At 40.2% G+C, this 27,627-nt stretch overlaps 1 protein-coding gene and 1 long non-coding RNA gene across 3 annotated transcripts in view; both read left to right on the top strand.

Moving 5' to 3' along the window:
• Window positions 1-14,840, top strand: part of CRY1 (cryptochrome circadian regulator 1) — a 34,717-nt gene extending 19,877 nt beyond the window's left edge. The window contains exons 3-14 of one of the 2 annotated variants that reach the window (XM_085227606.1): window positions 2,942-3,084; window positions 4,464-4,648; window positions 5,799-5,887; window positions 6,531-6,671; window positions 6,771-7,082; window positions 9,254-9,405; window positions 9,498-9,700; window positions 10,476-10,577; window positions 10,884-10,979; window positions 11,965-12,036; window positions 12,151-12,258; window positions 14,177-14,840. In XM_085227606.1, the coding sequence (XP_085083732.1) occupies window positions 2,942-3,084; window positions 4,464-4,648; window positions 5,799-5,887; window positions 6,531-6,671; window positions 6,771-7,082; window positions 9,254-9,405; window positions 9,498-9,700; window positions 10,476-10,577; window positions 10,884-10,979; window positions 11,965-12,036; window positions 12,151-12,254 (1,599 nt within the window). In that variant the 3' untranslated portion in view covers window positions 12,255-12,258; window positions 14,177-14,840. The remainder of the gene's footprint in view (window positions 1-2,941; window positions 3,085-4,463; window positions 4,649-5,798; window positions 5,888-6,530; window positions 6,672-6,770; window positions 7,083-9,253; window positions 9,406-9,497; window positions 9,701-10,475; window positions 10,578-10,883; window positions 10,980-11,964; window positions 12,037-12,150; window positions 12,259-14,176) is intronic. The other variant, XM_085227614.1, reaches the window with a different exon arrangement.
• A 5,876-nt stretch (window positions 14,841-20,716) lies between these two features.
• On the top strand, window positions 20,717-25,841 carry LOC146545324 (uncharacterized). Its single transcript, XR_014884266.1, has 3 exons — window positions 20,717-20,804; window positions 21,034-21,190; window positions 23,993-25,841. It is a non-coding gene; the product is annotated as an uncharacterized LOC146545324 (long non-coding RNA).
• Window positions 25,842-27,627: the final 1,786 nt, after the last annotated feature.

Here is a 27,627-nt window from a genome sequence, read left to right as displayed (position 1 = left end):
TGCAGTTTCAGGTTTTTTTAATATTTGCATTTCCCTCCCTCTCTACTGTGTGTATCATCAACTGACCCAAGTTCTTCTTAGACTATACAGTTTTAATTTTTTTTCCTCTCCAGAAATAGAACTAACGTATCATGTTTTGCTATGTGTAGGTCCTGGTCTAAGTTTTCCTTCTGGGTTCCCTGTGAAATAATGCATATGTGAATTCAGAGATTCGAAGTCTGACCCGTAAAAGCAGTGCTTGATTTAGACCAAGTCGCTGGTGTGCTTTTTAGCCATAAGAAGTGGTTCACTACATTTTTCACTGGAGATAGGCTTAATCAAAATGCAGGGTTAGCTCTCTTGTTTCTATATACTTCAGAATATTTTTCTGCATAAGTTGCAGTTTTTCTTGATGAAAATGGTGAAGTTGAACTTTAAAGTTGAGAATTTACAATTTTATTTCGTCAGATTCCCGTTCTTTACAGGGTAATTTATGATATCAAACTCCTTTCATCATAAATTGCTTTTTAATTTTTTTTTTGAAGGAAAGAGTTTTATCAAGAAATCAAAACTTGAGAAATCGCTACTGATAGTAATTTCTTACCTGGGTAATAGTGTGTTTAAAGTAATACTATAATAGGATATGGAAATGAATCGTAGAATTAAAGAGAGGTTTGGATTGAAAGAGACCTTTAAGATGATGTAGATCCAATGCTGCTGCTATAGGCAGGGACACCTCCCTTTGACCAGGTTGCTCAAAGCCCCATCCCTAGCCTGGCCTTGAATGCTTCCAGGGAGGGGGCATCCACAACCTTGCTGGGCCGCCTGTTCCAGTGTCTCATCACCTTCACAGTAAAGAATTTTTCCTGATATCTAGACTAAATCTGCCCTCTTCCAGTTTAAAGCCATTTCTCCTAGTCCTGTTGCTACACACCCTTATTAAAAAGTCCCTCCCTAGCTTTCTTGTATGTCCCCTTCAGGTACTGGAAGACCGCTATCAGGTCTCCTTGGAGCCTTCTCTTCTCCAGGCTGCTCAATATGCTTTGCATATTGATTTTTTTTTTAAAAGGTTTTATGGAGTGACTGGATTGAGGTGACTGAGATAAGCAAGATTGGAAAAAATGTCTTTTTCTGGAAAGACTATTTTCTCAAGAGATTTAATTATCCAGGCTTCAACACCAGGCTAGACAAATAAGAGGCATTGTTTTATCTCTTGGACGTGTTAGGTTTTTGGCTGAAGTCTACCTTGATATCAACTGTATCTCATACAGTTTCTCTCATAGCCTCTTGTGCCAGAGCAGAAATCTATACATCATGTACTTGCCCTGCAATGGGTGATGTGGAACCTTGAATCAAGTTTTTCAGATCATTCTCATTAAAAGTCTCATAAAGGTGAGCAACAATTCTGACACACTAGTTTTTTATCTGAAAGGTGGTATCTTCAAGCTAATAATGGTAGGAAGTAGTGGAATTTCTGTAAACTCTTGTGTCAGAAACCTAATCCAAGATGCCTGGGGGTGAATATTTCATGGCTGTTTTTTTAGTAAGGCTCTCCTTTTCACAGATTGAAGGTTAATGTTTTCAAAAGACAGAGCACTGATTATATTTTAATTGTTAAAAAGGACTAAAAGTACTCTAGGACTTTTGGTAGAGCTAGAGAGAGATTTGTGTTCTTCTTTCCTGCCCACTTCCAATCCCTCAGAACAGCTTTGCTTCCCTTAAGACTTAATTCAGTATCACCCATTTCAGCACTACTGCTAGTATTGCTATTGAAAGCGCAGTAGGTCGTCATCTTCTGGAGTAGTGCACAGAGATAGAAGTGCAGTGTGGCTCTGGCCCTTGGATGCTTTTTTCATGATTTTCTTTTCAATGTGCCAGAGGAAAGAAGGGTTTAAGAAAATGTGCTGCCAACTGTCAAATGGATGGTTTTTACACCACCAAATGTAAAATAAACATCGTGTAAGAGTGAGTGAGGCTGCTAAAGGGTTTGGGGCCTGCTGTGTCAGTGTTGGCAGGTATAAGGGTGGAAGGATGCCAAGCATTCTGTAGAGTGGTTTATCCTAAGTATTGTACCTGTGCTCCATCTAGGTGAGGGCTAAAGAGTCTAGAAGTGAAGCAATGCCCTAAGTTAACAGTGTTGTATTCCTGTGCCTCTGGTATAAGTCCAGCTCTCTGAAATAGTCTGGCTGGTGTGTTTAGGTCTCCTGATTAAGATAACTGGGATTAGAAAAGTGTTTCTTTAGAGTTTGATGGACAAGATGTCTTTGTAGGATCATTTGTGCAACGCTTCACCTTACCCATTTTCTGCTGTTGCAGAAACCACAGCTGTGAGTGATGCCTTCCTTTGGTTCTTTTCCCATACTCATTGCTGCGAGCTTAATTACAGCAGTTGTAGGACTTGGTGGCTGGAGAGTTTGGAACAGGAAGGAAAAATATGTGGTGTCTGATTTTAGCAAGGGAAGCTACTTGCTTCTCCCCTTTCACACTTGAAGCTGCTTTAGGAAGAATTTGGTTACCTCAAATTAGTTTCTCTCCAGAAACTTCAGCTCTGCTGCTAAAGTTAACAGGCATATGTGAAGAGCTTGCAGAGCAGCAAGATAACACTACTCAACCGCTACTCAAAAATGTCCAGAAAACAGCCTGTGTCATTTTTCCCTTCTGTTATGACTCTGAAGTATGTGGATCCTAAAGTTAAAGCTGAATTTTCAAATCTTCTATGGAAATGTAACAAGACAAATCAATAGAAGCTTTTTTTGATCTGATTCCAATCTAGATGCCAAAACGTTGGCTGCTCTTTTTGTCAGTCAGGGTATCTATATCTCTGTATTTTGTACCTTTGTGTATTTTACCAGCTCTCCACAGACAATAGTTGGTGTTACAACATGTCCTTTCCATTCTTCTTTTCCTCACTCTATCAATCAGCTGGTTTGCTGAAGGACCACATATTTATTTTGTGTTTCAGGAATGGAGCATTGCAAAACTCTCTATTGAATATGATTCTGAGCCATTTGGGAAGGAGAGAGATGCAGCAATTAAGAAGCTGGCTAGTGAAGCTGGAGTGGAGGTCATCGTTAGAATTTCTCACACGTTATACGACCTAGACAAGTAAGTTACCATTACCTCTGGTTTTATAAAAGAAAAAAGTATGTCTTTATATAGTATCTTCTATATAGAGTGTGCTCATTTCTATATAGAACGCTTTTCATTCTTCCTAACTACACATTTGTTTTATATTTTTTATTCTTCCATCTATTCATACAGATTTTATTGCACACTGAGCAGAATTTTGCAACTCCAAAATTGATACAGAAAACTATGAAATGTAGCCTTGATTCTGTGTTCTTTTTGACAATAATGTTAGTTTTCTGAATTAATGGTAAAGCAGTGCAAACAACTGTAACTTCTGACAGCTGGTATTTGTTTTTGTTTAGTTTTAGTTTGTTCTGTCTCAATTTCATTTCTATACAAGTTAGCAAAAGGTCCTCAATTTTTTCCAAAACTGTTTTCTAGAAGTTATGTATCCAGTAATGCTCTGAGGATTATTTGATATCCCTGTGTTGTGTTACTTAATGTGTTGTTTGTTATTCCACAGATCTATTTAAATGGATTAGTGTTAGCTCCTTATTATAGAAACATAATCTGCAAACTGTTCAAAAATATGACTTGGCTTCTCTGAACATTAAGTAATTTGTTATGGTAGATGCTGGGTTTAGTGTTTGTTGTAAGCCACATCTATGGGAGATTGCTAGATACACTGGGGGGAAGGGAATTACTGCACTGATTTGAAACCAGTAGCTATTTTTAAATCTTAAGTTTAAAATCCACCCCTCTGTCAAAATTCCTTCTCATTTTCCACGGCCCTTAAGTGAGCAGTTGATTCTATTTACTGCTTTAAGTTATTTCTTGAATTTTTCCTGTTTCCAAGATTGCAGATTTAAGGGTGGGCAGTGCAGAATGTGAAAACTGTGTTTTGACAAGTCATTGCACATCAATGGCAGCCTAACCTTTTCTCACTATTAATTCGGCTATTAATTTCAACTCTGCCCTGAATGCCAGAGTAGAAAAATGCTGTATTTTTTTGCAGATGGATGCATCTTAATAAGATCATGCTAACTCACCTGTGTTGCTGCGGACTTTCTGCTTTGTTGCTGCTTTGTTAATCTGTATGTTTTCTTTTCATCAAGATTTTTGCATTCATTACTCATTCTTAGGGAACTTTCCTCAACCCAGAAGTTAAGATTAATTAACTTGGTTTTAAACAGTTTAATTATGTTTTCCCAGTGAGGAAAAACGATGGTGTGGAATTAAGTTTCAAATTGTCTGGATTATCATGTATATCTGTCTTTCTGTATAGTACAATATTTCTTCTGTGTGTCTAGATGTATATATTAAAAAACAAACAAACAAAAAAAAGAAAAAAATAATTGTAGTATCCTGTTGTCTAACATACTTTGTTTTTATTCTTTTTTTCCTTTTAAAACCAGAATAATAGAATTAAATGGAGGACAGCCACCTCTTACTTACAAACGATTCCAGACTCTAATTAGTAGGATGGAACCACTGGAGATGCCAGTGGAGACTATAACCCCAGAGGTAATGCAGAAATGCACCACTCCAGTTTCTGATGACCACGATGAGAAATACGGTGTCCCATCGCTTGAAGAGCTAGGTAAGTTCTTACACTGCTTAGATGTTGTGGAACGAGTAGAGAAGTAGCCTACCACTGAAAGCATAATACTAGCTTCTATTTCTGGTTAATTGTTAGCTGATGGCAATTATGATAAACAAATAAACAAATAGTGTTTGTTTTGATTAAATGGGAGGGCAGGCGGATCGAACTACACAAAGTACTGTTGAGCTTCTTGAAATTACAGCACAGCCACTTTCTTGAGATATCAAATCATCATCAAGCTGCTGCAGTCTTTATTATTTCTTTGCATTATATGTGTTTTGTCATCGATCTATCACTTTACAATCTAATTTAAAACAAAACAAAGCCCCAAAAGCTTGTCTTGCTTGATAATGAGGCGAATAATTATTTTAGAAGATTCTAAAATGTCTTCTTTGTATAAATCTTAATTTCAGAAATACATACAAACAAATGCAGCATGACCACCAAATCTCTGAGGAAAAATCTCTGGACAAATTTTGGCTACACTCTTGCTGCTCTGTCTTTTAAAGCCTTCTTCAGAAAGATCTCACTAAACACATTATCTCATGTACCTGGTGAACTCTCCTTAGTGGAGAGGAAGGGAGGGAGAAAAACTTGCCTCTTTTTCATCTTCTGGATCAGAATTACTAATCGTAATTCTAATCTTTTATGTATGTCAGTTAATGAAACATAGGAATGTTAGTTCTGAAGGTAGAATGGATGCTTTTAGTATGATTCAAAAAGTTTTTAGGCATCCTATAAATTAATGAAGCAATTCTTGCTTCTTAGTAGTGTGGTAATAAAAAGTAAAAGTTATAGATTAGAGATAACCAATATATTGCAGAACTGGAAACTTGAAAATAATTTGGAAAATGAATGGAAGGTTACTTTGGGCAAAAACAAAAGTAGAGGAATTGAAGTAAAATCATTCAGCATTAAGCTTTATAATGGAATGTAAAAAAAATGGATTTTCCTGCAAGTTGGAGCTGTTGAACATGGTTTGATAAGACTTGGTTGCGAAGTGTTATAGAACTTGTACTTTGCCATGTGTCCATCTTAAGGCTATTCTCAGCATATAATAATATGCCATCAAGTATCAATACTCTAGAATATACTGCCCTTCAATAGAGGCAAACAAGGACTTTCCTTGTTTTAATTTGTTTTTCAGGTTTTGACACAGATGGTCTGCCTTCTGCAGTATGGCCTGGGGGAGAAACAGAAGCTCTCACACGACTGGAAAGACATCTAGAACGAAAGGTATATTTCATATTGTTGTGAGCGTGATGTATCTGGAAAATAGAGTTGTTCTTAGTAAGGAGAATTGAACAAAGTGTTAATCTTTTTAACTATCATCCCCCTCCCCACTGAAAAACACCAGAAAAAAAAAAAATAACCCTTTATACTCAGGGCCTTTATATAATGATGTAAATCAAGTTGCTGTTTCTTAGTTTTGAAAGATGACAGCCTAATTGTCACCTACTTGAACTTTAGAGAAAGTCTGTCATGCCACTGTGTGTTCTGAGAAATGGATTTGTTTTTTCTTTGGCAATAACCTTACTTGAAATGCCTCTCATATCTTTGAAGGGCAGTTCCTCTAAAAGCTAAGGTGCTGTTAATTGTCGCAGTTTCCTCTATGTTTAAAGAAGGGATAAGTAGTTCTGGAGGACAGTTCACACCTTCTTCATTGAGGTGAATTATTTACTAGAGATTCTGCTGATTTGAGGAGAACCCCTTGAACATTTGATCACCTTAGCTCTAAGATGATGTGATCACCTGTTCAGCACATGGACTCGGTTACTGATTGTGCATGATTTCTCCCTTTAAAACTTGCTAACTTTTGTTACCTATTCTGTAATCTGATGTTAGAGTGTTTTGGGTATATTTTATTTTTTTTTTTAAGGCTTGGGTAGCAAACTTTGAAAGACCACGAATGAACGCCAATTCCCTTCTGGCAAGTCCTACAGGGCTTAGTCCCTACCTCCGCTTTGGCTGTTTGTCCTGTCGACTCTTTTATTTCAAATTAACGGACCTGTACAAAAAGGTATGATTCTACACGGTCAGCTACACATTCTTAGATGTTGTGATTCTTTTTTTTCCTCTCTCTTTTCCTGATAAAATGTTTTCTTTCAATAATCTTCAGGTAAAAAAGAACAGCTCCCCTCCCCTCTCCCTCTATGGCCAGCTGTTATGGCGTGAATTTTTCTACACAGCGGCAACTAACAATCCACGGTTTGATAAAATGGAGGGGAATCCTATCTGTGTTCAAATTCCGTGGGATAAGAATCCTGAGGCTTTGGCCAAATGGGCAGAAGGCAGGACAGGTTTTCCTTGGATTGATGCAATTATGACGCAGCTTCGTCAAGAAGGCTGGATTCACCACTTAGCTCGGCATGCTGTGGCATGCTTTTTGACTCGAGGTGACCTCTGGATTAGCTGGGAAGAAGGAATGAAGGTATTCTTTCTCATTCTTGGTTTTGAATTTTAATTTATATTTATACATAAATTTTGTGGTTGATGCCCCATCCCTGGAGACTTCAAGGTGAGGATAGATAAGACCCTCAGCAACCTGGTCTAGCTGTGGTGTCCCTGCTCATTGCAGGGGAGTTGGACTAGATGCACCTCAGAGATCCCTTCCAACTCTAAGGATTCTACGATTTTAAGAAATATAGTTTAACCCTGCAGTTGAAATTTTCTTTACAGTCATGTTTCATGAACTGTTCCTGTTCACAGCGTATGTTAGCTTCCCTGCTAAGGAAAAACACAGGAATTAAAGGGAGAAGACTTAAGAGCTGAGTGTCCTTTTAGCCACTTCTGTCCCTTCACCTTATGTTAGAAGTGTGAGTATGGACAATGCCATTTAGCTGTAGTTTCAGTGCAATTAATTTCCATGCAAATACCCAGGAGACGCTGAAGTTGAAAGTGCACGTCAGTCCTCTGAAGAAAAGAATGTGGTAACTTAATCTTATCATTTCAATCAGTTCTACACTTTTTTTGGAAGGGTCACACTTTTACTGGATGATGATAATGACAAATAGTTTATTTTAAATTTTTTTTAAACGTACTTGTCCTCTGAACTTTGAGCTTGCATCTTATGTATGCATCCAGTCTTATGAAATTTCATCTCACTTAATAGATCAGCTGCAAGTAAACACGTTTCATTTAAAAGGGAAGTCTTGATTACATAAGGACATAAGCTGTCTTAGGAATTTTCCTTTTACAGTTCATTGAAGATAAATATGCACAGGTAATTCAGCCAGATGGAAAGGCTGTGTTTTGCAGATGAGTGCTACTTACTCTTGAAACAGTGCATGTATACGGACGGACCAGACTTGTGCAGTCAAAGGATGTTAAGTCAGTACATCCATAGCTAGCAAATGCTAACCTGGCCTTCTGAGGAAATGTGATTCTAAGTCTTATTGCATGGCAGCATCTAGTGGAGCAGTTGAGTGCAAGCATTTAAGTGTTCATCCAAAAATCTTCATCCAAAAATGTTGTTAGGCAATTACTTGAAAAATAAGGTTGTTTTTAATCAGCTCTTGCTTAAATATCTCTAACTGCTAGAAAACATTACAGTATACACCGGCTGTTACAAAAAATAGCATGAATACTTCTCTGTTAGAGAGAGATCTTGGGTTAGTGTTATCTTGTTTTAGAGTCTTAATGTGAAGGAAAATGACAATGATTCCTTGGAACGTTTGGATGCAGTGAAAGTTTGAAAGGGAAATGAGAACTTGGAAAAACAGGCTGGAGAAGTAACTGGGAAACTATTTTGTACACTCCTTTTATAGAAATACTCCCAGGTTCTCCTCCAAAGAATAAAGCTTCTTTCTTTTTAGCCTGCATTGATAGATCATGTGATCAGTGAGCAGATAAACTTTTTAATGCATGATAGGCTTGTTTATATTAATTAAAAACAAACAAAAAAATGCTAGAAACGTGAAAGCTTTGGAAGGATTGAGTTCCAAATTTAAATCTATTTCCTCATATATTATTTTTAATACAAATAGTAATGACCACAGAAGATGGTTTTTTGTCTCGTTGGTTCACGCATCTGTAAGTGTGTGTCCTTGGATCACTAGATTAACTTGTGGCCTTCAAGAACACAGCTTCTGAATTACTTTCTTGTATCCTGAAACTCTGGATTTCTACTCGTTGGTCTCCTCACCTAGTGAAAGCACACATTGAGGTACATAGACTGGCAGTCAGAGTTGGGAAAGTTCCTTGTGTTTCCTGCTTTGTAGAAATTAGTAAAGCTTACTCAGTTGTAACATGAAAAAGCAGCTCTTCCAAGAGCAACAAATGTGCTCAAAGGCAAGCCATCCTTTGAGTTTTTTTTTTTTTTGAAGGTTATATTAGCAAAGATGTACAATTTTCCAGTCTTCCCTTTCTGAGATGTCTCCAAGTTTTGCTTACAGGGTAAAAGTCGCAATGGGCTATCACACCTTTGTTCTTGAGTTTGGCATGTAGGTAAGTATTTGCTACCATGTACTGAGTGTTCTGTGAATGCTGTGCCATTGAAGAGCTGGACTGCCTTTGGAATTGAGGACTCCCATTGGTTCTTGAGAAGCAAGTGTATCAAAGATGTGCCACATTCAGACTAACTTGTTGCCCTGATTTCTTGAGGTCTTTGAAGAGCTCTTACTTGATGCAGATTGGAGTGTGAATGCTGGGAGCTGGATGTGGCTGTCCTGTAGTTCCTTCTTTCAGCAGTTTTTTCACTGCTACTGTCCAGTGGGTTTTGGCAGAAGAACTGACCCAAATGGAGATTACATCAGGTAAATCACAGTCCAGAATTTTCAGTAAATTCACTGATGTTGTCAAATAGCTCTAGATTTAAAATGGATTGTTTTCTTTTTTTTTTTTTAAGACGTTATTTGCCTGTACTTAGAGGTTTCCCTGCAAAATACATCTATGACCCTTGGAATGCCCCAGAGAGTGTCCAGAAGGCTGCAAAATGTGTTATAGGAGTTAACTATCCCAAACCAATGGTAAACCATGCGGAAGCAAGTCGTCTGAATATTGAGAGGATGAAACAAATTTACCAGCAGCTTTCACGATACAGAGGACTGGGTATGGTTATAGGCTATTGGCTTTATTTATTTGTAGATGTATCTCGCCTTCTAGCAATTAATGATTTCATCCCATAGACAGGTGTGAACTCAGTGTTGCAACCAGGGTTGTATAGCCAAATAAATGAGAATATTAAATACAACCAAGAAGGGTCAAAAGAGCTAGAGTGGACTGCACAAATCTTGTTTTGTGCAGAAAATTTTCTTTGGATTTATGGAAACTTCTGGTTAATTAAACTGACCAGCATATGCTGTATTTGTACAGCTCAGTTTTAATACTAGTGGCTAGAAAATGAATGTTATTCATAACTTCAGTCATACCATGTATTTTTCAAGTGCTGTGATTCAGATAGAAACTACTGCAGTCTCTGTTAACGTTCTGCCTAGCTAGGAAAGACCTTTGCCTTTTCTCTGAAAAGTAAACCACATGCATTTAGATTGTTCAGGAGGCTGTAAGTAGTCTTTATTCAGATAATACTAGATATTGAATCAGGATACACTGCAGTCCAATGCAATGTAGTGGCACTTGTAGCTAATATATACTAGAAAATGTATGCAGAACATTATGTGGAAAATGCGTGCTATGTAACTGAATTACCTGTGAAGATCTCAGCAGCAGGGGAGAAAGACAGATGTTGTCCAAGTATCTTTTATAATAGGATTACTTGGGATGAGGATGGAGAATTGCCTGCCACGAGAACAATGGATACTACCTTCAATCTGTTTGTCTGTTTGTTTTCTGTCTTTATGGCTACATATCGTATTTCGTTGCTTAGGTCTTCTTGCAACAGTGCCTTCTAACCCAAATGGGAATGGAAATGGTGGCCTAATGAGTTTTTCTCCAGGAGAAAGCATTTCTGGTTGCAGCAGTGCAGGAGGTCAGTCATATTGTTTAATACATAGAAATACTGGAACTGAATAGCTGAAATGTCTTTGTGTAAGGCCCTTGGCATTGTGTGTTATAAGAGAGCTGTTTTCACAAGACAGTTTCTGGAACAACTTAATTGCTTCCAGTTTTATTCGATGTTGGTAGTATTTATATAAAGACAGTTTTTTTAAGTCTCAACAGAGAAATTTTATTCATGGTTTTTCTTTTTCTCAAAGTAATTTCTCAACACATATCAAACACCTGGATTTGCCAAATTGGAATGCTGTTGTTTTGTTTTTTTTTCCTGCTTCACTAGGAGCTCAGCTGGGAACTGGTGATGGTCAGACAGTTGGAGTTCAGTCATGTGCCCTAGGAGACTCTCATACAGGAGGAAACGGAGTTCAGCAGCAAGGTACTGTGGGAGTGCCCATCTGTAGAGGATCTGCAAATTGGTACAAGTAGGGAAAAAAAAATGGACAAAACGTGAAAATAACATGGATAATTTTTTGTGGAAGTTGTTATCTAAGCTTGAACTGGCCTTGTTTCTGTTCTTGAAACATAAAAATTGTTTCTTAGAGTGAACTTGTCTTTATCTCTGAAATACAAATACTGTTCTGGATAGGTACATTTGGAAGTGAATGGAATCACAAGTGTGACTAAACAAAAATTATTGAAATGTATTCTGGGCTTAATTTAAATGAATGATACTGGAAGATGAGTTCACTTTGTATATCTGATTGCAAAACTTACATGTTGCCTTTTCCCTGATTTCATTAACACTCTTCCATATATAATGAAATTCCATAGGTCTTTTTTTTTTTCTTTGCTGGAAATTTTTATAATGTGTAAGCAAATTTCTGGTCACTCCACAAAAACTTAAAATGTGGCTTGTAGAGATCAAAATTGCAAGCTAACAGAGCACAACTGTCTTCTCAGTGTATGTTTATTCATCTTGAAAGGTTGTTATCTTTGTTTTGTTTAAACATGCAGAACATAAGCAGAGTACAACAGAACAAGAAAGTGCAGCTGCTCTTGCTAATTTGGCCTTCTTTTTCAAATAGCTTTTATCTATTTGTTGTTAGTTTTTTCTTCTACAGCTTACGCTAAGGATTTGTTGCTATTTCTGTAACCAAATAGTTTAAAAGGAAGAGGGGAACCCACAGTGCCAATGCTAAATTTTATAACAACTTAAAACATTTTACTGTGTCCAAACAGACTACCTTACTCTGTTTGCTACAAATGCAGTGCTTGACTGTGTGTACTTAATACATTCAGGACAGTCTATCTGAGGATTTTTATTGATGGAGAAGAAACTGTATTTTTTGTTAGTGTTAGTAATGTAACTGTACACTTTCTGAAATTCTGAATTTTATTTGTCATCTACTGTATCTGAACAGGTTACTGTCAAGCAAGTAGTATCTTACGCTATGCTCATGGAGACAATCAGCAACCACATTTAATGCAACCAGGTAATTAAAAGAAAAAACCCAAAACCCAAAACAGCCGAACGAAACACCTTTTCCTGAATTTATAAAAGTACAGTAGTAGTGTCTTGATTATAAATACTGATTTTAAATTATCAGGAAGAGCATCTCTTGGTACTGGCATTAGCGCTGGGAAACGCCCAAATCCAGAAGAAGAAACTCAAAGTGTTGGGCCAAAAGTCCAGCGGCAGAGCACAAATTAAACTGGTAAGAACTGAGAAACCTGACATTTATCCTGTTAATGAATAAATTGCTGCACAGATTTACCAGATGTTCTGTGCAGCATCTGTGTTGACATCCATATTGCTGCAGTGCAAAGGAGCTTCAGTTTTGCTCTAGCTCTTTCAGTTGCAGGTGCTATACAAATGCAACAAAAAAAAAGACCTGAAAGGAAATAGTTACAGGAAAAAACTAAAGGCTATTGGACATCTTATTTGAGATGTTAAGGAAAGGAAGATGGTTAAACTGGTTTCAGACACATTGCATGTCTATATAGCTTCAGTTACTCTCTGCTTCTCCTGCATCTCGCCTTAAATTGTGTCAGCAGCTTCTAACGTGAATCAGAAGAGTAACACAACCTACAAAGAAAATCTCAGAGCTTGGATTAGTCCTAGATGTGCAAATGGACTAAGGAGAGCATATCTTAGAGAGACATCACAAAGAGTGTAAAGCACTGTTGTAGTTATTGGATGAAAAGACCTAGGGATGAAAAAGATTTGATGTCTTGAGTGTTTTCTGTTGGTCTCCAACCTGGGCACGATGCTCAGATTGGTAGTTTGTCAGAAAGAACTATGATGAAAAGTACTGGAATCTGAGGAAGAAGACGTTCCTGGATACATATGAACTGATGTGAAAGTGTGTAGAAAGAAGCAGACACTGGGGAAGGAGTTGGATTTATGTGCATAGAGAAGTTAACTGGATGTTGTGTTTTGGGTACACTTAATGGTATGGAGAAAGGAGAGCAGACCAAAGATGTAAAATCCTTTCTCCCAGTGAGTGTGAGTTGAGAGGAGCAAGGGAGGTACTCTGTAAAACATGTTAAAGAGCAATTAGAAGAAAAGACAAAGAGTGAGAGGCTATGTGTGGGAAAAGGGGACAAGATTAGATGGTAGGAGAGACTGTATAGATTAAAGGTGGTTGACATGTCATCACATCCTTAACTTTCAGAAAAGAGGCTTAAGATTTGGTTGTTACAGTGTTTGAAGAATAAGGATTAAAAAATAAATGTGGTTAGGCTTTGGTGGATTTGGAAGATAGGAATTCCATGCAGCAAGCATGGAAAATGCAGTCAGCATCTCTGGAGATAAAAAGAGAAATTCAATCTAATTCATTTGGTTTTGACAGGAAGATCTAATTTTGCTTGTTACGTGGTGTCAGCACTTTGACAAAGTTATTGCAGTGCATTATGAACAATTGTATTGTGCTGATTTGATTCAGTGAAGAACACTGCTTTCATACTGCCTGTCACTTCTCTCTGGAAGAAGATGAAAACCAGAGTCTGATCAGTCTGATATTTTGGCATGTACATAAAGGCCTGTAAACTGCACTTCTGTGTTCTCAAACCATATTTTGGTATTCTGATGGGCCTGAGTGGAATGCAACTCAAGAGTTCCATATTTCAGTAGACATCTAATCCTTAGTACGTGCACATTAATTCAGCATCCATGGTTAGTGTTGCAGCATTATCTAGGTGCTCATGTCTGTATAGTTTAGAGCAAATGCTTGGTTCCCATCTAAGCTGTTTTTCCATTGAGAGATGGGCTGGAGGGTTATTTAGTTTGGTAGAGGAGGCTGCTTTTGGTATGGGCATTCAAAACATTCTGGAAAAGAACATCACAGTAAAATACAAAAATCAGCCAGGAAATTCTGAAAAGCAGTGCTGGTAAAAAAAAAAAAAAGTTTACATTCAGAACAGTATTAAAATACGGAGTATGAGATTGTGTTTTTCCTTCCTCTTCTGGTCTCTAAGGAGAAAGAAATGAGAACTGAGTATTTGAACTACTATGGGGGGGACAGAGCTTACAGCACTGAGAAGAGGGGAAGAGTATTGCTTCCTTGAATTATTTCTACCTTCTTCAAAGCCTGCGTAACAAACTGCTTAAGAATGTTTCTTTTTCCCTTGTAGCATTATTAGAAGAGGAGATACCACTTAACACCCAGGACAAAGTTTCTGCTACTCTGTATTGGAACTGAAGAGTTGTGGGAGTACTCGTAATAAAATAACATGCTTTTTCATAAATTATTTTCAATTGTTCTCAGTTGTTGTAAAGTCCAATTTTTGGAGCACATTATTTCTAACTGGCATTTCTATGGTTTTTAACTTTTTAATGACTCTTTCACAAAGGACAAATTGAGTTTTGTATATAAAGTATTTGGTGAAGTATTTGCTAACTTAATGTAAATACAAGCATTCATCATTAGCATAGACCCATCAATATATTTTTGATAATCTTTCATGTATATGGTATTAGGAAGAGCTGTAGTGATGTTCTGTAAAATGGATGGATATAGAAAGCTTTGAAGTTTTTAAACTGCCATTATTTTTAGATTCCAGAATTTGACTTCTATATGATCAACTTCATATTTTCATAACGTAAGTGATTAGGACTGTGTTTAATCAAATACAGTAGAGCTGTAATCTTTATTAATCACACCTGTATATAAGTCATATGCCAATTTTTTGTCAGGTTGTAAAATTTTGATGTATATGTCCAGTCCTTGTATTTCTCAGTTGCCTTGTTCAGTAATGACATACATTGTTAATAAAAAAGAAAAACTGTATGTATGGATACAGATGTCCTTGTGTGTGTTGCTCTGGTACAAATTTTTCAAACAAAATGGGGGGAAAAAGGAGTAAAGTCCAATTCTTAGACTTCATCCGGAAGCCGTGAACAATAAATTACATAGAACTTCACTCAAGTTTAGTGATACTGAAGGAAAACACTATCCAAAGAATCTGGGCCTTTGTTGAAATTGTGTACTTATGTGTTCTGAACATCAGATATTTTTCATCATTAAATTCATTAGGTGTTTCTTCATAATCTAGTTTGGGTTGTTTGTTTAGTTTGGTTTTTTTTTTTTGCTATAAATGGAATTGGCTTGGTAGCCTGACAGTCTTTCCTGCACTAACTTGCTGCTTTTTGAGGATGTTGATTTCTAAAAAAGCAGCAGGTTTATTAGCTACTTAGTGAACACTCTTCATCCATCCAAAATGTTCAAAGAAGTTGGGCCTAAATGTTTTCTTAGGCCATTAAGATCTCTGAAGAAGCAATCTGAGTTAGCTGACTTATTTACATGTAAATTGTACTATCTACTTGAGTGGAAGCACAGTTTAATTCTCATCTGGAAGGAGTTAATTTATCTGCTCTTAATGTCACATGATCGACTCATAGTCATTGGGCACTTTTGTGTTGTAAAATTCACACTCGACTCATGGGTTGACAACATACTCACTGTATTTGGTGCAGAGTAAGTTGCTGTGATGCTGGCTATTCACTGATATTAGATGACAACTGAATTTTTATTTTACAAAAATTAGACTTACAGCATGAGTAAATACAGTTGCATACTGATTGGGATACAATAAGAAAATCAAAATTACTATTAAATAGTGTTTTCTTGAGGCAGAGAAATCTTTTGATCTTCAAAGAAAAATCTTAACACAGAATGGAGAAACATTTGCTAAGTATTTTCCACAGCCAAGTCCAAGTAGAATTGAGAGGTTTCTTAGTAACATACAGAGCCAGTAAAATAAGCAATTCTTCTGTTTGCTTAGTGTGGAAGGGGGAAAAAAAAAAAAGAAAAAAAAAGGCTGGTAGTCCTTAAGAGAGAATGTTTTAGGAAATGACTTATTCAGTCAAGAGAAGATGCTATTGGGCTTTTCCTGTTAGCTTCTATTGGAAGAAAACCATGCAGTTCAGATGAAATACTCCACTTTGCTTTTCTGAATGTAGGGGTGAAGAAAGTCCTGCAGTCTAACTTAAGGTAAGAAAACACTTCAGTATCATCTTTCCCTCAAACAGTCTGCACGTTCTTCACATAAAAAAAATTTAAGGCGTTAATTTCTGTGGTAACTTAAATCTACCCCCTCCTTAATTGCTTGAAAGTGTTCTTCTGGTTGGAGCAGACAAGTCTGCAGGTTTTTACAGGAAAACTTGTGGTGTCATTTCAGTTGTGTTCTCCCACTACTACCCCTTTGTGGTTGTTGAGAAAGAGTTTACAAGCCCAATAGTGTTAAGGGCCACAATAATATAATTTGTGGGGAAATAGAGGTGGTTACAGGTGGTAGGTGGATGGGCTCATTGCTCTAGATGATCCTGGAGGTCTTTTCCAACCTTGGTGATTCTATGATTTCTTAGCAGACTTGGCTGGAAACCAAACCCTGGGACAGAGTCCCACGTGCTGGGATGACTGTAGGTGATGAGTGATGAAAAGATGAGTGGCAGTGCAGGTGTCTCAAGGAGCTGAGTGTTTTCTGAGGGCCTTGGTGGGCCTTTTCCTAGCACTGGTGCCACCTGCAACAGGTCTGCTCTCCATTTGAGCTGTGATGGCCCTACGGGGGCAATCTGTAATTCGGAATGAGGAGAAAATGCAAAGGGAGTTTTGTAACTGGGCTTCCTGATGTAAGATGTTTGTTATATGTCAGTGACCAGTTTGCTGAAAGGAAGCATTCACATGAACCATCCCGTAACTTGGAAATCCTCTCCTCCTGGCAGGAGCTCCTAATAGTGGGAAGATACACTTGCCATCTCCCTGTTCATCAGAGAAAGGGTGGTGTGCAGCGAAATCGTGTCGTCTTTCGTCCCACAGTTAAAGATTTCTTCCTGCGTGTGAGATGAAAGCACAAACGCCTCCGGTGCCACGTTAGAGCTGAGGAAGGCGCTGCGGGCTGCCCGCAGCCTCTTGCCCTGAGCCGGCGCACCGCAGGCTGCTGTTGCCGCGCCGCTCTGTAGATGGCGCTGTGGGAGCTGGAGCGGCGGGCGCGGGGCCTGCGGCGACCAGGGTGGGGCGGCGGGATGAGGAAGCCGCCGTTCCCCGTCGCCCGATCCGTTCTGCTGGCTGCAGGGGAAGGCGGGAGACGTAGAGGCGGCAGAGTTCAGTACCGCAACAGCGATGGCCGCGGCGTTTCCAAAGCAGAAACTGATTTTCTTCTTTTAAAGTTGCTACTGGGGAAAGTTATCGCATCGGCTTGGCTGCGCGTATGAACGAGGGCTGCTCCGAAAGTAATGCCTCCTGTTTTCTTGTGCTGACCCACGACATCGAAGGCAGGCGTTGGTGATACACCAGTAGAGGTTGAACCTTTCCACCAACAGCCCATTACACGTTGTTGCCGTGTGACAAAGGGCAGCAGAAGGGTGCTCTGACAGAATGGTGCCTGACACAGAGGTGTGTATGAAGCAAAGGTGTGTCACTGAGCTTGTCTGTGTGGAAAAAATGGCGCCTACTGATATCCATCGATGCATACTGGATGTCTGTGGAGACCGCTCAGGGGATGTGAGCACAGTGAGGCTGCAGTGGTGCATTTCAGCAAGTGAAAGACAGGCCACGTTTCAGATGGCTCTGGTGGTCTTAGAGCATCGCCACATTGCTCAGTTTTGAGCTGGGTTAGATTGGATTGGAATGGAAGAAGCAGGATGGAAAGAACCTTCCTTCTCTTCCTTGTGCAATTTCCTTATTTCCACAGACAAGTGTTGCTTGGGAAAGAATTCCTTCCTTACAACACCAAACAGACAAAACACCTCTTATACACTGTCTCACCTTTCAAGTTGATTGTTTACTGCAATTTGTTTCTCAGAAAGTAAAGAAATTCAAACATGGGAAAAAAAAAAAAAAATCTGGGTTCTACCCAGAGGAAATTTTTAGTAGACATAATTGTAATTATACCCCTGTTGCCAGACAGGAGATGATGTTCAAGTGATCTAGACTCCTGAAGTGGAATTGTGTGTGTTTCAAATGCAAATTGAACTCAATATTAAATTTAAAAATGCAAGTAGAGTTCATTTCAATGATGTTTACAAAATGCAAGGCAGAATAGAGAGATGGAAGATGCAGAAAAGAAGGAAAAGATATAGGAAAGCAGCGCGTCTCCTCAGGCTGACACTGCTGGGCTTACGACAGATCTTAGTGCAAATGCCATGATTGAGCAGAATCTATTAGGATAGGACTAGGGGAAATGGTTTAAACTAAAAGGGAGGAGATTTAGATTAGATATAAGGAAGAAGTTTTTTATGATAGGGGTAGTGAAGCACTGACATGGGTTGTCCAGAGAGGTGGTGGATGCCCCATTCCTGGATTTACCCAGGGTCAGGCTGGAGGGGCTCTGAGCACCCTAATCGAACAGGTGTCCATGTGCATTGCAGGGGAGTTGGACCAAATGACCTTCAAAGGTCCCTTCCAATTAAAACGATTCTGTGACTTCAGAATGCTTATAGAAGAGCTGCAAAGTGCCTGAGTACAGCCCACAGTGCAGGATCACAGCCCAGGATCTTTGGTTAGTGGCAGCTCATGCACCAAATGTAGGTGAGTTATCCTTATCTCCATTTCTCTTATATCTGCTACTTGCATCTGGCACAGGAAGATAATCCTATTAACTGTGGTTGTTCTGACTGGGAGTAGCCGGCAAGCAAGTCCATAAATATTTAATAAAAGAGCAATTTACAGACAGCAATTACAGAGAGGGAGGATCTTCTTGAGGTCTGTTTTGCTTTCTAGAGCTCCAGTTCACGTGATCGTGGCAAGGCCTTTAATTACTTGTCTTATATGTGCTTCTTAAGTGCCTTTTATCCGGTGTGAACTAGCATCCCTTGTCTTGACTACCTTGGTAACTGTGCCTTTTGTAACGTATGCCTTTTCTGAGGGGGCGAGAAAAGGGGAAGCAGTGATCTTTTGCAAGTACTTTAGGTACACATAGTACAGTTTTCTTCTGAAGTACTTTCAGGGAGTGCTGCTTTGGCACTTAATGAGGAGAGGACTGCTCTTCTGCCATGCTCCTGGTGCTGGACTTCTTCCTCAGCATCCAGAGCTCACAGGGGGCTTTTTCTCTGTGCTGCATGCTAGTGAGGCTAACTGAGCCATGAGGAGGCTGTGTGGAGCCAGGAGTTGGATTCGATGATCCCTATGGGTCCCTTCCAACTTGGGACATTCAGCAATTCTATGAGGCTTGGACTGTTGGTGCTTACTGTGGTGCTAGGTGCCTGCTGAGAATTTTGGTAAAGCGAGACAGCTGGAGCATCCAGTTTGGCATGGGATGGCATGAGAAACCCTGTTTTAAGGACTGAAGTTTTGAGCCATGTAAAAAACCAACTAACAACCAGTAAGGGAAAAATTACCTTAGTGCATGTTTGACTGTAGCATCTGAAAAATTTATTGCAGTTTCATGCTCAATACCACAAAATACTATGTGAAGTAATGATGTCTGTAGATGGGGGTAGGGGGAAGATTGGAATGTTATGTTTATGACTAGGCAGCATTTGTACTGTCAGGCATTTTGTCATGTGCTTACAGTACTAATCAAGTGTGTTCCCGTGGATCCAGATAAAGAATAATGCAATTTTGAAACTGCAGCGGTACGGCTTGATGAACCTTTATTCAATTTACATTTTACCACCACTGGCAGAAAATTCTGGGTGGATTTTTAGGATGTGTAAGCACGTCCCTTTGAGTAAGTGGGCAATTAGAGTGCATTGTAAGAGAAATCACTCTCCTCCTTCTGTCCTCATTAATATATGTGGAAACTTCTGACAAAAATGAAGCCATGGGAGATGTTTCATGTGCCAAGACTTTCGAATTTGCATACCCAACCTCAGGATCTGAATCCAGTTTTAGATGGTCTCTAAATAATGAACGACAGAAAACGTAGTCACTCTCAGATTTAACCAAATTATTTCTCCTCTGAAGCTGCTTGCAATGGGAGTTTGCAGATGCATGGTGGAGGAGCTGACTTTGATTAGATTTCTGTGGAAATCAGGCCTTCTTTGTGAATCTAAAGCTTTCTTTCATTGAACCTCATTCTGCTATCTTTACTCATGTGGAACAACACCTTATTGCTTCATTGCTAAGCATTTAGTATGCCATCCACAAAGGACTTAGGTACACAGGGCAAACACTTGGATGCTTGAGATGCTCAAAAGTGCTTAACTTTGCTTGAGTACATGGCAGTATTTTGGAAAAAATACAGGTACCACAGATCTGTGTCTTTATGCTCTTGTAGAAACTGGGACTCTCTTTACTTGTGCATCAGCTGTTAGACATGCTGAGAGCATACAGTCTCCCCAGAATGAGCTAGTAAAAAAATACTCGAGTGTGTGGGGCTATCTGTGTTGGTGGTTACAGGGCTCACCTCCCCACCATTGGAACAGACTTGGCTCTTATCTCCAGCCACTCTGGATGCTCCAACTTCAGACACGCTTCTCCGAATGTGGAGTCAAGCCTCTCTTTATAGGCATTTTGCATTGTTCGATGGGTGCTGTTCTGAGTTAGTGTGATTTATGTCTTACTATCGCTCCTGCGAGAGCTGGCATTGTCGTATGGAGTGCATTTACAATGGAAAGAGATTCCTGCGGCTTCAGTGAAGTGGTGATGGATTCCATTCCCAGTGCATCTTAGCTATTTTTATCGGATGATCTGTGGTGGGTTTCTGTCTCTGCAGCTATCATGACATGATATGCTTTAACGTGCCAGCAGTTATGAACCCTGAGTTTCTTTCAGCTCTGAGAAGGAAACTGAGATCCCCTCAGCCCAGAGGAAACTTTTTGGTATGCAACGGCACTCATTTCCAGAACAGTCTCTTCTCACAAGACAAGTATATATGAATGGGTCCTTTTTTCTCTGATCGTAACAGCAATTGCGGTGTCTCTGCTGGATTCTGAAGGCTGGGCAGGAGTGGGATCTCTTCCCGTTGGGATTCCTTCCATGGCGTGCGTTGTGAAGAGAAAGCTCTGGCAGAATTTCTCTCTGATCATTCTCTTTCATTTCTCTCTGCAGCTCTCATACCGACTCCACACAGCAGAGAAGACTTTGCTTCTTCTAATTAAGAAGAGAATTTTGAAATATCTGCTGAATTCTTGACCTTCAGAATTCCCTCCGCCAATGTCCCTCTGATCTGAGCTCTCAAGGGCTTCCACTGTTCGTGTGAAAATAGGTAGGGTGTAATTTGCAAATATTTATTAAGCTCTGTTCTGGGTAATTGAAACTGCTGTTAATTGCTCGTGATTTCAATCCAGACAGCTGGTTTGTTTTTCTGCGCCACTCCCACAGGAGAAGCTGCATTACTCAATGCCTCAAACCCCCCAAAGGCTTGCTGCTTTGCATAGCATATTGTCTATCTACCACATTTTCAGTAATACTTGACTGAGTAGCAAAGGCAACTGTGGCTTGTTCCAGGCCAGACAGAGAATAGACAGTATATAAAGCTTTTGACTTAAGAAATTTGGAAATGATTGCTCTGGGAGCTGACAGAGCACAAAGCAAGAGAGGAAGCAGAGCTGTCTCTTGGGCTCTCAGTAACATGGTGGACCTAGCTAGGAGGGCAGTCATTGCAAAATCTGTTAAGTGGTAATCTGAGGTTAGTTAGAATTCAGCTTTGAGTCAGATCGACTCCCTGAAGGTCAGGATAAATACACTTTACTTCTGCAGAGCGTATTTCACCAGAAAAGTATGTATGAGTGGGTAGATCTCATCAGGCAACTAACAAGCAGGAGAAGACATGACACAGAAGCTGGTTAATACTTTTCCTGAGAGAAATGTATTAAAAAACAGAGCTTCAAGAACAACTGGGAAATTTCAAGCAGCTGCAAAGAGGAGGATAGATCATTCAGGGCAAAATAAATCAATAAGGTAATCAACAGTCATGTAATTGTACTAGTGTTATAAACTTGTCTTAAACACAGCAAAGAACAAAAAGACAAAAATAAAGGAACCTACAGTCTGCACACACTGTGTGTATGCGTGTGTGTGTATAGCTCTGTATATAATAAAAGAAAATAGAAGATCAGTATAAGTGCTCTTGAAGGGAGAAGATTGATGAGTTAGATATTGTTGTGGAGCTGAATGTCTCATTAAAGACAGTGAATGAAAAATGGTTTCTGTAAATGGAAGGAACTGAAGTGATATTCAGGCAGCAGGAGATTCAAAGCACTCCCATATGAGTAAAAGCACCACTCTGGTTATATCTACAGGATCATCTCACATCCCTTACAGACATGTGTGCAGTTGTCTCCAGACCTGGCTGGCTCCAGGACTGACCTGCAATGGAAGCCCCATCCATATGGCTGAGGCTCAGCCATAGGAGAGGGATCAGGATTATACAGCTGCAGGCAAACACACATTGTGGCATTTAATAGTAAGGGCCCAGTGACAGTTTCTGGAGTCAGCTGTGCACACTTGGCCTGATTGGGCTATGCAGGTTGGCTTGTGCTTTGGTTTGCAGGTAGGGTTGGCCAGGAGCACCTATGCAGCTAGTTTGTGAGCAAATAAATAAGTTCAGCTCAGTGCAAAGCCCCCCGAAGCCAGAAGATCCCTGGTGGTTTATGCAGTGGTGGCAGTGCTGTGCAGTCCTCATGGTTGCTCAGACTCAAGGCTTTGGGGCATTTTAAGCACGTACCAGACCTGACATAGGTGATTTAAGCTTTTTCTTTCATCTGGGAATGTTGGTTTTGAGGCACTTCTAGATGACACTCAGTAGGTTACATTGAGAAAAAAACAGCATATCCAGAGAAGGGGCTAAATATAAAGAAAGCTGGAAAAAAATGAATCAATAGAAATGTTGGTAAGTCTTACTTGTGACACATAGAAAAAACAATGAAACGAAAATGCCTTAGATGGAAAAGGGACTTACTTAGATCATTCCTTTTAATAGCCACCTTGTGTCTGTTCATATTTGAGATAGTACACAGGGTGAAGCTTCTTCATTCCATTCTGCTAAAATGGCTTCATGCACCCTTAAAAAAAAAAAAAAAAAAAGAGATTTTTGTAGCTGGCAGTTGTATTGATTTGGGAAGGATGGTGGGAGTCAGGAGAAGAGGCAAATACATACATCTGCTCTGTATGAAAGGGATTACATTGTTCATTCCTCATTTACTGCCATCTAACACCATCTCTAATGGCAAATGGTAATGACTGCACAGCTACAGAAAATACCTGAGGAGAAAGAGTGCACCCACTAAGACCCTCCAGCCAAACTGAGGCTCCCCATAAGATCTGCATTAATTAAAATCTCTACAGATGGGCTCCTAATTGTAGGAAATGGAACACAATATCTGTAATTAACTCCTCACTCCAAGGCCTTTTTTCCCCAGCCTCCAAAGGGAGTGGCTGCCATTGTTTGGTGCCTCCTTGCTGCAGGCCCTGCTGTCCCCCCAGGGTGATGTGAGGCCAGTGGGTGGAAACAGCCCTGTTTCATCACTCAGACCCCACTGAGAAGGTTTTTTGGGTCACACCACACAGCATCCGCTAGGGCAGTGCCCATTGCTCTTTGCTGTGCAGGGAAATGCTGGATCCTCAATGAGACCTTCTCTGCCGGGCTTTAAGGCAAACAACTCCTCACTGCTGCTGCATTAAGGAAAGACACCGAGCTGGGGAACAGGGCAACATGAGGGGTAAGTGAAGAAAGCTTCCATCCCTCTTGGCATAGCATATGGGCTTTGGGGCAGAGCTTGTCTTACAGTCAGCTTGGAAAGTATCCAGCAGCACATCTGTCTATGGGGAATTCCAGGCAGCGCTGTAGAAATCTTATCCTTTATCCCTGCAGCTTAGTCTCTTCAGCACAGCTCTGAAGTGTTGCCTTTTCTCTCTGTACCTGTAACTGAAAGCCTTGTCCAGTCCCGCACCACTTTATGTCCTGGATACTTTCTCCTCTTCCATCCCACTGTTATCTCTCATTATCACTTTCCTTTGCACAGCACTGAATTGTATCTGATGTCCTGCCTTTTCTTCTTCCTTGCAGAGCATCCCCTCAGTCCTGAGACTGAACCAGAAGAGCTGAAGCTAGCATCCGTGCTCCCTGAGTGTCCTTGTTGAGTAGGTCCATGCTCCTTTGGTTCACCAGCAAGGAACCACCTGCATCACATTGACCTGTAGGAGTGCATCCAGAGGAGTGTCACAGAAGTGATCCAAGGGATGGCACACCTCCTCTACAAGGACAGGCTGAGAAAAGCAGGGCTGCTCATTCTGGAGAAGGTTCCAGGAAGGCCTGAGAGCGGCCCTAAAGGGCGGCTGTAAGAAAAAAGGGGACAGACTCTTTAGTTCCTGTGATAAGACAAGGGAAAATGGTTTCAAACTAAAAGGGGAAAACTGTATATAAGGCAGAAGTTTTACAATAAGGGTGATGAGGCACTGACACGGATGAAAATGAGAGAAATGATGGATGCCCATCCTAGGAGATATCCAAGGTCAGGTTGGAGGAGCTCTGAGCACCCAGATCTAGCTGTGGGTATCCCTGTTCATTGCAGTAGAGTTGGCCTTTAAAAGTCCCTTCCAACTGAAACAATTCTGTAATCGCATGTAGCCCAGCAAAGAGGAAGGTGTTTCCTTCTTGCCCGTTGTCAGAGGATCCTAGCAGGATGGATGTTAAGCTGGGCTCAAAGGAGTCAGAGGTCAGTGGACAGAGGGAGGCTAAGAGCTGTGAGTCAAAGCCTTCAAAGCCAAGCTGAAGTTCCCACTTTGGCTGCTAGAGAACAGAGTCTGTAAAACTGAAAGGAGGGCTGCTCTGCAGGGTTGGGGGCAGGCACACTGTCCTCTCCCAAGAGCTCACAGTGATTGCATTCCTTTCATCTCTGACCTGCTTATAAATGCCTTAACAGTGTATTTCCCTTTATCTGAGGAGAGGGAAAGAAACAGTGTTATTCTGCTCCTTTGCAGAATGCAGCTCCTTTCAGTTCAGTCCTTTGCAGTTCATACCTGTCTCGTCTCCTGTTTTTCCCTTCCCTTTTGCTGCAGCATGAGGCTTTGTGGCATGGTGATATGACAGAAGAAATCTTCCTGAGAATGTGAAACAGGACCACACAAACTGAATATTGTGTTCCAGGCCTAAGACAGAGCAGCTGGGGAAGGGACTGTGCTCCAGGTTGCCCTGCACCCTTGGTTGTCTCCGATGGCTTCGCAGGGTGTTGGATAAGGATGGCCCTGTGTGTGGGTGATCCCTAAAAGTATGCTGACTGCACTGGGTGGACTTCAGCACAGAAATCTGAATTGACTTATTTCTGATTACTACTGACCAACCCAAGGAATTTTGTCACCCTTTGAGGAAGGCTGAGAACATCACCTGGAGGATAAGCATGTGGTAGAACAGCTTCAGGGGACCTATGGACCTGAAAGTAATTACCTAGGGTCAGTTCACTTGCTAATATTGGTGTGTACTTAAGAGAATCCACAGCTCTTCATGAACATACAGCAGCTCTTCAGAGGGTGCATTCCTCTTTCAACTCCTTTCCGCCTCCTATGGCCAGCAAGGGTTTTGTCTTGGAGGAACTGCTCCATTCCCTTTCTGCCTCTCCGTATTTATTTTACATTAGTGTGTGAGTGCCCACTCTGTACAAATCTTTGGGTGGTTCTGCTGAAGATGTTTCCATGCTGTACAGCACAGAAAGATGTTTTACTGCTGCTTCCCACGCCTATCAGGAACTGAAGCCAATAGTGATTGTCTAATCACTCATATGCTCTCTCTGTTCTGCAACGGCATTGTCAGAGTTTTCTATCTATGGCAATTGTTGTGTTTGTTTCATTTTTTCCTGATGTCTAGGCTGAGTTAGTTTTAGGAATAAAAGTCTGCTTTTAATCAGTATCTTAAAAAATAAGTTTTTCCTGGAAATAACTCAAGGAATGGTATCACTGGCGTCACTTGCTCCTTGAGACAAGCTTTCAGCTGCTGTGAAACACAAAAATCTGCTGGCTCTCCTGCAAAGTTCCAGGCCTGTAGATACTGCCTTAACAATATATATCCTTTTATCTGAAAAAAGGAAAGAACAGTCTTACTCACCTGCTTTTTATGAATTTTACGAATGCTTCTCCTTCTACCAATTCATATAGGTACATCCAGCTTGTGATTTTTCTCTATAAGGTTTTGTTAGGGTACATCAAGAGATGCTTCAAGTAAAGTGCTACCTCAATGAATGTGCCTTGCAAACCTGCAAAATGACTTATTTCGCTCTGTTAAACTCACTTAAGCATTTCCTATCTAAAAGAAGGGTGTACCCTCTGTGGCTTTCACCCAACAAATTTGTAAGTGCCTCTTTTTTTTCTTCCTTTTGGTTCACTCTCTTTGTTGTTGAGCCATCAAATATTGTGATCAGAATACTGAAAGGTTTATTGTGTTGCATGTGTAGGAGTGTAAAACTAGAAATATTGATTTGATTGTTCATTCAGCTTGTAAGAGTTCATCTTATAGCCACATTGAAGTCTGGTTTTCTGCTGCTTACTGAGAGAAAAACAATCCTGTTTTGCCCTTCCTAGCCAGGAAGCATCCTGCTGGCTTTTCATACCGTAGGCTTGCTGATAGGCTTTTTGGTTTTTTTTTTCCTGATTTATTTTTTTCCTTTACCCTTAATCTTGTCAGGTAAGTTGTAGCTGGTAGGATGGTACAGAGTCTGATCATGTCTGTACTGAAGTCAGTGCACAATGTTGATGGATTTCAGTGGTTCTAGATTAACTCATTAGTTGTACTGACATTTGCAGGGAGGCAAGGACTGTGAAGCATGCCCAGATTATACCAGTCCCAGTATGGACACAGTCTTTTGATTTCCTCCACTATAATCATATAGGAAATCACTAGGTATGGACTCAACAAATTCCAGAAAACCAGTACACAGCCCAGCAGCTCTCACAGCATTCTACCACTGACAAATTGCAGTCAGTGTAAGTGTGAGATGGAAATACAATAAAACAAATGCCCCAAAGAGATGGGTAGTTCTGGCTAGTTTCAGTTGTTTTGCTCATCACCTTGAGGGCGCTGATGTTCCCTCACACCAGCAGTATCCAATGTCCATCACTCCTTTTTTGTGTTGCCTCTAGGGAGATGTGTGCCATGGAAGACACACGTCTTTAGGAGGACGTGTTTATAAATGTACACGTGCACTAAGTCATCGTTCAGCCTCTAAGGGGAGCTGGGACTCTGGAAAATGCAAGAAGACCAGAAGCACTGGAGAACAAAAGTAGTTGCCATCAGTTAAATGTGCTGGAAGAGAAAATGATCTCATGGAAATATTTCTGCCATTCTTTTTTTTTTTTTTCCCCCAAAAAATTCTGGGGCCAAACGTGACCATTAATACTTTTAATTTTGCCTACTTCCAATAGAAATATTGATGCATAGAAAGGCATAGAGTGACAGCTAACAACTCATCATTCTTCTTTTATGAAGTTCCTCTGCTTCTCAGCTCTTCTGGTTAAATGTTCTTTACTTGGAAATGCTCTCCTAGTCTGTCCTTGCTTAGTTATAACCCTCTCCCATTGGCTGTGAAGTGTCTCCTGCAGATCAAGTGCAGCAAAGTGCTGCTCCTTACCCAGGCAAGCCTCTGGGCAGCTCCCCTGGGCTCAAGGTAACATTGTGCCCCTATGGAGCTTAGCATCAGGTCCTGCTAAGATTCC

This window comes from Meleagris gallopavo, chromosome 1 (genome assembly GCF_905368555.1).
Source record: "Meleagris gallopavo chromosome 1, MGAL_WU_HG_1.1, whole genome shotgun sequence".
Classification (NCBI taxonomy): domain Eukaryota; kingdom Metazoa; phylum Chordata; class Aves; order Galliformes; family Phasianidae; genus Meleagris; species Meleagris gallopavo.
The sequence above is the reverse complement of the archived record's forward strand: the minus strand, read 5'-3'. Positions and strand labels throughout refer to the sequence as shown.